This window comes from Sinocyclocheilus anshuiensis, unplaced genomic scaffold (genome assembly GCF_001515605.1).
Source record: "Sinocyclocheilus anshuiensis isolate Anshui unplaced genomic scaffold, SAMN03320099.WGS_v1.1 scaffold107, whole genome shotgun sequence".
In the NCBI taxonomy this organism is placed as follows: domain Eukaryota; kingdom Metazoa; phylum Chordata; class Actinopteri; order Cypriniformes; family Cyprinidae; genus Sinocyclocheilus; species Sinocyclocheilus anshuiensis.
In genome coordinates, this window is record NW_015549584.1 from 499,267 (window position 1) to 511,061 (window position 11,795).

General features: G+C 37.9%; 1 protein-coding gene across 1 annotated transcript in view; it reads right to left on the bottom strand.

The window, feature by feature from the left end:
• The window catches only part of agbl4 (AGBL carboxypeptidase 4), a 214,602-nt gene extending 203,019 nt beyond the window's left edge, over positions 1 to 11,583 (bottom strand). Inside the window, exon 1 of the mRNA XM_016446167.1 lies at positions 11,491 to 11,583. Coding sequence (XP_016301653.1) covers positions 11,491 to 11,528 — 38 coding nt within the window. The 5' untranslated portion in view covers positions 11,529 to 11,583. The remainder of the gene's footprint in view (positions 1 to 11,490) is intronic.
• Positions 11,584 to 11,795: the final 212 nt, after the last annotated feature.

The following is an 11,795-nucleotide window of genomic DNA, read 5'->3' on the forward strand; positions in this document are numbered from 1 at the left end:
CATAGATCATTGAATCTGAATAGACCTTTAGCATCTCGCTCAAAAATGACCAAAGTTTCGATATTTTTCCTATTTAAAACTTGACTCTTCTGTAGTTACATCGTGTAGTAAGACCGACGGAAAAAATTAAAAGTTGCGATTTTTTAGGCCGATATGGCTAGAAACTGTACTCTCATTCCGGTGTAATAATCAAGGAACTTTGCTGCCGTACCATGGGTGCAGCAGGCGCAATGATATTAGAAACTCTTTGGTCATTTTTGAGCGAGATGCTAACGGTTTAATCAGATTCAATGATCTATGCTAAGCTGCAGCTAAAAGTGCTACCGCCAGACCCGGAGATCGGCTCAACTGTTTAACTCTAGGAGAGTTGGAAAATGAGCCTATTTTCAAAAATAGTGGCGTGTTCCTTTAAGTTTAAGTATGGGGTAAGATTAAGGGATCTAAAATATGGTCATGTGGTTTATAAATACTAAAAAACAGCCAATATGCTAGTAATATGCATGCTAATCAGCAACTAGTTAATAGCGAGAATAGGTCCTTAAAATAAAGTGTTACCATAATTATTTACTTTTTATAATCTTACACAGAAACTGTTACATATACTTAAAATAACAAAATAAATAAATGAAAGTGACGTGACATGTGGCCAAGTATGGTGACCCATACTCGGAATTAGTGCTCTGCATTTATCCCATCCTAAGTGCGCCCCCAACCTACAATCCCTGCCGGTACGAGACTCGAACCCGCAACCTTTGGGTTACGAGTCTGACTCTCTAAACATTAGGCCACGACTTCCCCCAGTATAATATATATATATATATATATATATTATACTGGGGGATATATATATATATAATTATTATAATTATACCCCCAGTATAATAATTTATTTATAAATAATAAATATAGATTTTATTATTTATTATAAATAAATAAACAAACTGCTTGACAGCTCCTTTAGGTCTACTAACGCTAGGAAAGATTGATTTGTTATGAGGAAAATGTTAAAGAAATCCAAAAAATAAGGAAGAAAAATTTGTCCTACATCCAACATGCCACCTTAGGTTGTTTGTTTCAACAGTACGCATGCCTTGTAAGCAGCAAAGACTCCCTGAGCGACCAGAGGCCCATGGCGTCTACAGAGAAAGAGGGTGAAAGAGATGGAGAAAGACGGAGAGACGAGGAAAGAGTTTCCTCTCCTCTAAGGTGAGCTTCCCCTACCCACAGCTTAACCAATCAGACTCAACAGCAGGAGCCCAGTGATTGACAGAGCAATTACCGCTAGCAGCCTCTCTGGTGGATCCAGAGACATCTCCAAATACAATTTCACTATTTTGTTACATCAAACGTTCACAGGAAGGATTTAGTACAAAAGCAAAATTGCCAGGCAGACTCATGGTGGAGCAGTCCTGCTGGTGGAAAACTTCCATACGGTGTTTGTGTGTGTGTGTGTGTGTTTTCATTCCACGCTTTTTTTATATATATATATATGAACAAAAATTTTTACATAATATATCTAAGTAATAATAACAATAATAATATAATTTTATATATTAAATTATAATACTACATTGGAATCAAGTGGTCCAGAAACATTTCCTATTATCAGTATTAAAATGTTGCTTAATATTTTTTTTGTGTAAACCATTATATACTACCTTTCAATGCAAATTAATACTTTTATTCAGCAAGGATTCATTTAACTGGTCAAGTGACAGTAAAGACAACATTTTAGATGTCCAATTTCAAAGATTTCCGTTTCAAATAAATGCTGTTCTTTTGAACTTTCTATTATAATCAAAAAATCCTGAAAAATGTACCATGATTTTCACAAAAATATTAAGCAGCACAACTGTTTTTAACACTGATAATAAAAAAGAGATGTTTCTTAAACACCAAATCAGTATATTAGAATGATTTATGAAGGATCATGTGACACTAGAGACTAAAGAGCATGGCTGCTGAAAATGTAGTTTTGCCACTACAGGAATAAATTACATTTTAAAATGTATTAAAATAGAAAAAGTTATAAGCTTATAAATGTATTGTGCCAAGCAAGTTTTTATCATAAACAAAAAGTTTATCATTTTTATCATGTGCATCTCTCAGTCACATGTAGCTGTACATGATGGGCCCTTTCTAAATATAAAGTCATGTGACGTACATTAAACACAGTTTGCTAGATTAAGGCAGTGACACATCTTAGCCCGCTCCTCCCTATCATTTTGCCTTGCAGTCTCCTGCAGGCGTTTGAATCCACATTACTTCACAAGTGACAGCTCTGTAGCTTTGTGCCAGGAGATGAAAAGCTCTGTTGCAATCACAGCTGCAATCCTTCACCGTTCTTTGAAACGACATCCAGCGCAGGACTGATCACTGCAAAAGTTTCTTGTTTTTCGGTCAAATACAATTTCACTATTTTGTTACATCAAACGTTCACAGGAAGGATTTAGTACAAAAGCAAAATTGCCAGGCAGACTCATGGTGGAGCAGTCCTGCTGGTGGAAAACTTCCATACGGTGTTTGTGTGTGTGTGTGTGTGTTTTCATTCCACGCTTTTTTCATAAAAACATACCCTTAGCCAAGGTTATTTCCCACTAACCCCTGTGCTATTTTTGAAAGTATTTTTCTCAATAATAGTTTTTCTCTTTGAGGAGTGATAGAAGAGGTCTTTTCTGCTGGTAAGAGAAGAGAGACACCATTAGAAGTATCTCTTTAAATACATAAACGTAAGGACAGCGGTGAGCTACTTATTATGGTAATAAGAATGGCTTTTTACAGTGATACATTAAGACAAGGTGAAAGCTAGTCTTTTTACACTGTACACTAGAGGAGAGTGGGGTAAACTGTGCCTTTTTTTTGTGAAGTTGTCCTCCAGGCAAGGAGAAATGAGCTAGAATGAATAAACCTAATTTTATTTTAGAATGCATTAGAAGATCTTTAGAAGAATGCCCATATTCAAATAAAAATGTAAGCAGAAATATATACTTGCAGTCTCCTGCAGGCGTTTGAATCCACATTACTTCACAAGTGACAGCTCTGTAGCTTTGTGCCAGGAGATGAAAAGCTCTGTTGCAATCACAGCTGCAATCCTTCACCGTTCTTTGAAACGACATCCAGCGCAGGACTGATCACTGCAAAAGTTTCTTGTTTTTCGGTACGGATGGCACCCGCTCTTCTCTGCCTCCACTGCATGCTGGGAGTTCCCAGCAGCATCTGCTGAGAGTGCCACAGAGCTCTCCATATGCACAGAACCCAGAATGCCAGAAGCTCAGTGACACTCCACTCGGTGCACTTGCCGTTTATGCCGGCAGAAAGAAGCTGCTTGCTAATTCTCCGCTCTATCAGGCTAACAAATAAGCCCACACGGTGGGGGGTGGGAAAAGGAGGGGGGCACCGGCTCCCCTTTTCGGAGTTGAGAAGGTTGTCACCTTGGAGTGTGAATGAAGGGGGGGAGAAAAGCTTTCCATAAAAAGAGATGAGAAAATAAGAGAGAGGGAAGATACACAGAGGCACTTCAGCAGAGACGACACAACCTGCATATTATTCGGAGCTAAACTCACTTTAGTGTAAAGTGAGTGCTAAACTCAAATAATTCTATAATAACTGAGAAAGCATTCACAATGGCAAAGAATATATGTGGCATAGAAGAAAATGTATATCATAAGAATACACAACTACTTTTGAATGGCAGAAAGATGCTGATATAGTGTAGTATAGTATATGTGACCGTGCTAAGCCACTCATTGAGCTAAATGTATGCGATGTTAGGGCTTTAAAACGTCTGAGCAGTTCTAAAATTAATTCAGATGTTAAGAACAACAGGTTAGCTACATTTAAGACCAACAAAAAGATGTAAGGCTGTTGACACTTCTACACTGATTTTTCCCCCAATTTCTATGTTTACTTGCAAGCAAAACTACTTGATTTGTATCGTTGCTGATTTAATTTGTTCTTTTGCTTGTAATTTGTTTCTTTGTCAATATTTTTTTTATTACAGATGGTTTACTTGAATAATTATTTGACTTAACTTATTTAATTAGTACTTAATCAGTACTTGATAAATAATTCAAAAAGCCACTGTTATGTTATGTTTGCTATATAATATTGAACTTTAAAAAAAATATTCTTGCATCAAAATTGCTATTGAGAAAACTGTCTGGTAAAATTCTCTGAAAATTTTCTAACAACCACTGAAATTATGGTATTGAGACAATCCTAATAGGGTTATATAAACATCAGTATCTGCTCTATAGTTTCCCTTTACTAACAAAACTCCCTTAAGAAGAAATACATTGGTCTGGCTGACAGTCTTCTTTTAAAAGAAACAAGCAGCAGAATCACTTGAGAGAGAGAGAGAGAGAGAGCTGAGAGAACCAATGATGCAGAAGAAAAAGAGGTACAGTCTATCCTACAATAAGCACCCAGAATCTCAATATGGCCATAGAATGGATCTAATGTGTCAGGAGGATCAGCAGTCAAAGGTCTCTCTCACTCTCTCTCTTGCTGAATACTAAACAGCTCTCATTCCTGTGAAGTGCTCACAACCACTTCATCCTCCCACTTAAATGCAATAAGCCCAATGCATCAGTCCTCCGCCAGCCTGCTAAAACACGGCCACAGCGCAAGAGAGTGATACCTATAACTAGTCCAAAACACCCATTAGGCTAACAACAGTCTCAGCCACGTAGCCAGACCACTCACGTACTGTCTGATGCTTACTGCACACAAATATGGCAAGCTCTATTCTGATTGGTTGGCCATGAGTCAGGATACACAGATTTATCTAAAGAAACAAAGCTGTGTTTAAAAGTTGGCTGGATTTGCCAAAATTTGGGTTCACGGAACAGAATCTTTGAAATATGTTTAAGAGATTTGTTTGCGCTATAGATCTGCATTCTCGCAGATTTCCCATGAGACCAGATTAAATTTGTTGCGACATGGGACTACATTTCTGAGTTGTAGGTGGATGCAGGCGATTCTGCTAAGAGTGTGCAGTCTGACAGTAGCCTATGTATATATTTGGAGTTTAAAAAGTAAATATATATATATACTGTACAGTGGTGGCCAAAATTATTAGAACACTAGTATTTTTACCAGCTAAAAAATGTTTTTAAGTCAGTTATTTCTATCTTCTGCTGTAGTGTGTCAGTAGGAAATATCAGTTTACATTTCCAAATATTAATTTTGCCATTAATTGTAATAATCCAGTGAAATTTTTGTTTGCACAAGGAGTCTGATAACAGCTAGTGCTCCACACAGAGATCTGATCTCATCATCATCCAGTCTGTCTGGAATGACATGAAGAAACAGAAAAAACTGAGACAGACTAAATCCAGAAGAACTGTGGCAACATCTCCAAGATGCTTCAAGAGATACCTGCAAAGCTACCTGAAAAACTATGCGCAAGTGCACCAAGTGCAAAAGCTGCTTTAAACGCGAAGGATGGTCACACCAAATGTTGATTTAAATTAGGTAATAGAAGTTAATTGATTAAAAAAATCTATTTATGACATTATTTTTGACAGCATCCTCATTTTACAGCATTTTTACACAAGTGCCTACAACTTTTAACAGTACTGTAGCTTTGCAGGTAGGCTTCTTGAAGCATCTTGGACACGTTGCCAATTTCTACAACTCTGGAAGACCAGGAAAATTGATAATGATACTTCAATTTTACTATGAGTGTGGGAATTATTGGAAAAACAGTATGTGAACAGAGTAGTACGAAATAAAAAAAACAATGGTTGCTTATTGATTGCTACAGTGTGGCCCTGAATATGCCAGATTAAATGTCTAGCTACACAAGACTAGGCTACTTCATATTAATGAGACTCATGATCTTCACGCAGCTGCAGCAGACATGAGGTTAAGATGAAGAACAAAGACGGACTGTCTGAAATGATTGCGTGCCATTTTGTGTGGTGTAGCTCCAGTGCTGTCAGATCTTCTGTTGTAAGATGTTGCTTGTCAGCTGTTGTAACCTGCTTCAGGAACTTCCCTCACCCCGATAATTACTGCACCTGTTGCTGGACTGTAGGCACATAAACACGCATATATCCAGAAACAAACATGCATGCATCCAAGTTCCAATCTGATGCCTGTCTGTCTATCACGGAGGCCAAGAACAGATGAGCCCCAGGCGGTGCATGCACGCACACACACACACACACACAGGGCTCCAGCATCAGCCAGCCTTGAGGAAGAACGGTCTCTGCAGATAGAGATAAAGGTTTCAACTTTCAGGTTAAAAGTGACTTTTTCTGCAGATAAAGGCAGCAAAGGCAATCTGTTCTCTTCTTTTTTTCTTAAACTGTCTCTCTCTCCTTTCCTCACTCTCTCTCTCCCATCTTTTTTCTTGACTTTATCCAATGCTGCATACAGGGCTGGATCAGACAGTTAAAGCTGCTCTTTGCTTTATTTCATATCTACTTGTCAAAGAGAGATTAGCAGTTTTTGAGCAGTTCCACTTTGCTGTCATGATGGAAAATGAGCGAAAAGGATAATGTGAAAGAGAAATTCATGGGCAACAACAATACAAACCAAATGCTCAAGAGAAATGAAAGATGGCTGCTTGGGGATTTTAAAGCTCAAAACATTGAGATGACACTATTTGTCTGCAAATTTCAAATGTCTTCTGAAATTGCCCCTCAGCAACTATGAATCACAGAAGCATACTCACATATTTGGTTGAAACCATATATTTGGGTGGGACATATTGAAAGGGATCAACCCCTTTGCTTTTTTAAATGGCCTACAGTCTTTAGTTTAAGCTTCTACTACACTTTTATGGAACAAAAGCTAAAAGGTATCTTTGTACCTTATTTACCCCTAAATAGTTCATATTAGTACATTAAAGGTACATATTAATACTTTAAAAGTACATATTAGTACCTAACGTGTACATATTAGAACCCTTTGAAAGGGTACTGCCATCAGTTTTTTTTTTCTTTCTGGAAGTGAATATATGAAAGCACTGAAGAAACTAAAGAATAAACTTTAGTTACGTTGCAAGCAATTTATGGCTGAGAAAGTAAATAAAGTATGAGCGTTAGGCACAACACACTAAAAAACTTTAGGACTGAAACAATAAAATGTGCTACTTGCTGTTGCTAGTCAGAAACTAGCATAAAACTTAATTTACAATAGAGTGCTACATGATCACATAAACCTTCCCCTTTACTTCGGTTTCACACACAATCTATTAAATACCACATATAGCCACTCCGCACATATAGCCATTATCACGTGTGATTGTGTGTGTCGTGAGAAAGGAGCATGTGTGTGTAAGGCCTCCCTTTGTGTCACAGCATGTTGTTTTCACACCTCTATAATTGGATGCGAAACGGAGAGGATCGTTTTGCGTTTGTGTGAGAATTACGTGGTCTTTCCTCGTCTTATTGAAGTCCTAATGCCCGAGTCTGCACCGCAGCGGCGGCGACCAGTGCGTGGTATGATCAGCTCACCCTGATCCCGCCATCTGATGGCTATCACTGTGGCATTTGTACACAGAGGTTCTCCGTCTCTTTCGCCTGGGTATTCAGAGTCTCTAAATGCTACAGGCTTATTTTCACACCGCATGCTGCAGCCTGACACAAACAGCGGTCCTTTGAGCTCCAGATTGGTATAAAAAAAAAAAAATGATTCAGACAATGACTTTGATAACGGTGGAAATAAATGTCGACTAATGTCAATCTGCCTCCTTCCTGCTATGAAAAGTTAGCAAAAATTGCTCCATTTCCAGTTAGCAAAAAAGTTCATTTTTTGATAATGGAAGGTTGAGTTTGTGTTACTGTTAAAGAACTGTCACAAAGAGTAGAAATAAGACTGATGGTTGGAGCTGTGACACAGAGGGTATATTGAGAGGTTTTGTGCTTGTGGCATCCTGGGTTCGAGTTCAGCCCGGGATATGTGCCAGTCTTGTTCATTTTTCAATGCAATATCTAAAAAAAAAAGTTTCTTTTAAGTCGTAATTGAGCTGCAACTTATGGCTGCAAATTAAGCCACTAATTTGTGGGCAAACTATTTTTATTCATATTTTTATTTTTATTCTTATTCTTATTTTTATTATGTTATTTATGTAATTTGCCTAAGCCTATATATATTTTTTTCAAATATAGATAGAGAGAGATTGAGAGAGAGATAGATAGATAGATAGATAGATAGATAGATAGATAGATAGATAGATAGATAGATACATACATGTGAAAACTCTACATGTGTAAAGTCACAGTCCTCCATCGAAACAGCAAGTCTAACACACATATTAATTATTAATTATTATTTTATCATAACGTGCAGACGTAGCCCTATTAATTTCTAAAAAATGGTTTGCAATAAGAGTGAGCTACAGCATGCCACAAACTCGTAAATAACCCCGGCACACTCCTGAGGGAAATGTTATACACGGGCACGTAGGAGACGTCAACTTGACTGTGAAATGTTTTGCAGTCCATTGTTTTCCGGCAGCATCTCCATCTAATTGTCTTGTCCCATTAGGCCGTGACCAGGGCTTGGCAGAGGAAGACAGGCTCCCTTGGCAGATGCCTGCCATTTGTCTGAATGCCCTTGATCGACTTGTGACAGATGTCAAGGCTTCCGTTGAGCGGGTACTCTCCGTCACATGACCTCTGTTCGGCGCGTCAGGATAACGTGGCGTAGTGGCTCTCTCGCATGCACCCGTATGGATGCACGCACACTTCGGCATCCATCAGTTCCCTGCTATTACCTCTGACAGGCCTCACCTGTCCAGACTGCATGGTCCATGCAAATTCAACCTGGCAGATGAGTGTTTGAATGGTAATGCACCACTCTGATTGATACTGATAGGAGGCGTGGATGTGTGTGTGTATCGGTGCATGTGCGGGTACGTGGAATTTGCCAAACTTAACTTTTCCAAAAGTTGTCGGGAAGTGCTCAAGGTACACTGGCACACAAGTCATTCGCACACTACAGGACTGAAACTTGTTGCTGGAACAAGTCTGTGAAAACAGCCCCAGGGCGTAGCCGACTATTAAAGCTCTTATAGCTCTTTTCCCAACTGTGTGAGAATCTGTGCAAAACCGATCACAAAACAAATCCTCCATGTTGTTGGCTGACATGATGTCCAGAATCTGAAAGCTGGGAAAATAATTCATTTTAATCTACTAGTGAAAAATGGCTCAACGTCTGTAAAATATCAAAAAATAAATAAATAAACCGCAATAACCATGTATATATATATATAGTTACAATTTGTACAGTATATAAGATATGTTTGTAAATGCACTACCGGTCGAAAGTCTGGGGTCAGAATTTTTTATTTATTTTTTAAAAATAAAACTTTTATTCCACAAAGATGCATTCAATTGATCAAAAGAGACAGTAAATGCATTTATAGTGATACAAAAGATTTATATTTTAAATAAATGCTGTTCTTATGAACTTTCTATTCATCAAAGAATCCTGAAAAAAAAATGTATCACAGTTTCCACAAAAATATTAAGCAGTTTTCAACACTGATAATAAAAATAAATGTTTCTATAGCACCAAATCAGCATAAAACAATAATTTCTGAAAGATCACGTAACACAGAAGACCGGAGTAATGGCTGCTGAAAATTCAGCTTTGTCATCACAGAAATAAATTACATTAAAATATATTTTAAAAATATATTAATGTTTTTACTGTGTTATTCATCAGCCTTGGTATGAATAAGTGACTTTCAAAAAAAGAAAATGTTTTCACTAATTAATATATATAAAAAAGATAATTGCCCCAACTTTTATTCGTTTTTATGAATTTTAAACTAATTCAGTATAAACATTTATATTAATCATTCATTAAAACATTACATTAAAAAATAACAATTTAGAAGCAAATTTGTGTGAAAACTAATTGCAGGATCATAAATAATCAAGGATTAGAACGATCTTGTAACTGACACAACTAGACTGTAATTAGAAAAGTACACAACAAGACAGTAAATAAGAAACGGTCTGTACTTGTAGTGTGAGTTTGGCTTAAGTATAGACAAAGATATCAAATAAGCCGTGAAGATACGTGAAGAATAGCAGAACCCACACGGAGCAGGAAGGATTTGATCTTATCTTCACATTGATGTAATGCATGTAGCCATTTAACAGACATCCAAAAATACACACAGCTAGGGGACTGTATTTGTCTTTCACGCGTCTCCTACTCCACGAAGGCAGATGTGCTTCTAATAAAACCATTCCTACCTCTGACAGAGCGCAAAGAGTCGAGCTGATTAAAAGACACATAAATGTTATATTACATGTTATATTAGACAGCAACTTGTCTTTTGAAATATATATTTCCCATGTTACAAAAACAGCATTCTTCCATCTTAGAAACATTGCCAAGTTACGGAACATGCAACCTGTTTCTGATGCAGAAAAGCTAGTTCATGCATTCATGACCTCTAGACTGGACTATTGTAATGCACTGCTAGCTGGTTGTCCTGCATCTTCAATAAACAAGCTACAGGTAGTCCAAAATGCAGCTGCTGGAGTCCTTACCAGGTCAAGAAAATATGATCATATTACCCCAATTTTACAGTCTCTGCACTGGCTACCTATTAAGTTCCATATCAGTTACAAAATATTACTACTTACTTTTAAGGCCCTAAATAGCTTAGCTCCTGCATATCTAACTAGCCTTCTATCACGCTACAATCCATCATGCTACCTAAGGTCGCAAAAGTCTGGACTCTTGGTAGTACCTTGGATAACTTTGTACTTTAGCTACATCTGATCAAATGCACATTTTCATTCTTTTGCTTGGGTTGAACACATCATTTTTTGCTTAGTTGGAACAGCAGCTATGCTACTTTTTCTCTATTACCTTCTCTGTTTCTGCCACGGGATTGGCATCGTGAAAAGCGCTATACAAATAAACTTGAATTGAATTGAATTGAATAAAGCCATGTTTAGGGAAAATGGTGCCAGTGTGACGTGCCGTAAACAGTCACGTATAAGGAGTTTGTCCTGCCCGAAGCTCACTTCCTTCTCTGGCATTTCTCATAATTCCTCTATCAACAGCACTGTCACTGTCCCTTTTTTTTCTACCCAGACGGCATCACCATGGAGACAAAAAAACATCCCCGGCAACACAACCTCTCATCTGGAACATCAAACACACCATTGTCAACTTGGAGAAGGAAGAGAAAGTGAGAAAGCGTTGAATGCTTCCTTTAAGGAACACCGGCAGTGTGAAAACCCGAAGAGGTGGTAACGAAAAATCCTGTTGTTTGCAGCAGAGAGATAAGACAGACAGATATGATGACAGTGTACACAGTCAAGTCTTATTGGCCGTGTCTGCAGGGCTTGTGTGGAACCCATACTCGGGCCTGTGTTACATAAATGGGAAGAGGCACAAGCTACACATAGAAGATAAGTCGTGGATTTGTTATTTGGAATTAAAGCGTGGAAAGCCCAGTGGCGAACAGCGTGTAGGTGGAGATGTGATATTTGCAGAGGGTATGAATACCATTTAGGCCGGCTGGTCGACTTCACCACGGGGGACATCCCATCTCTGTACAGGCTCTTGGTCTTGCTGAAGTTCACAATGTTGAAAATCACCCTCTGAAACAACAAGAAACAGACATTTGTAGTCAGATGGAGCCAAGGTTATTTTATTATATATGAAAACGAACACTAGCAGTGAAGAAAACAACAACAAAGAGAGTTTGCGAGCAAACTGAAAAACAAAACTTCTTTTGTATGTGACATTAAGGGGCAGGTAAATCAAAAAAATTGGTGGGATAACTATATATATATATATATACAGTATAT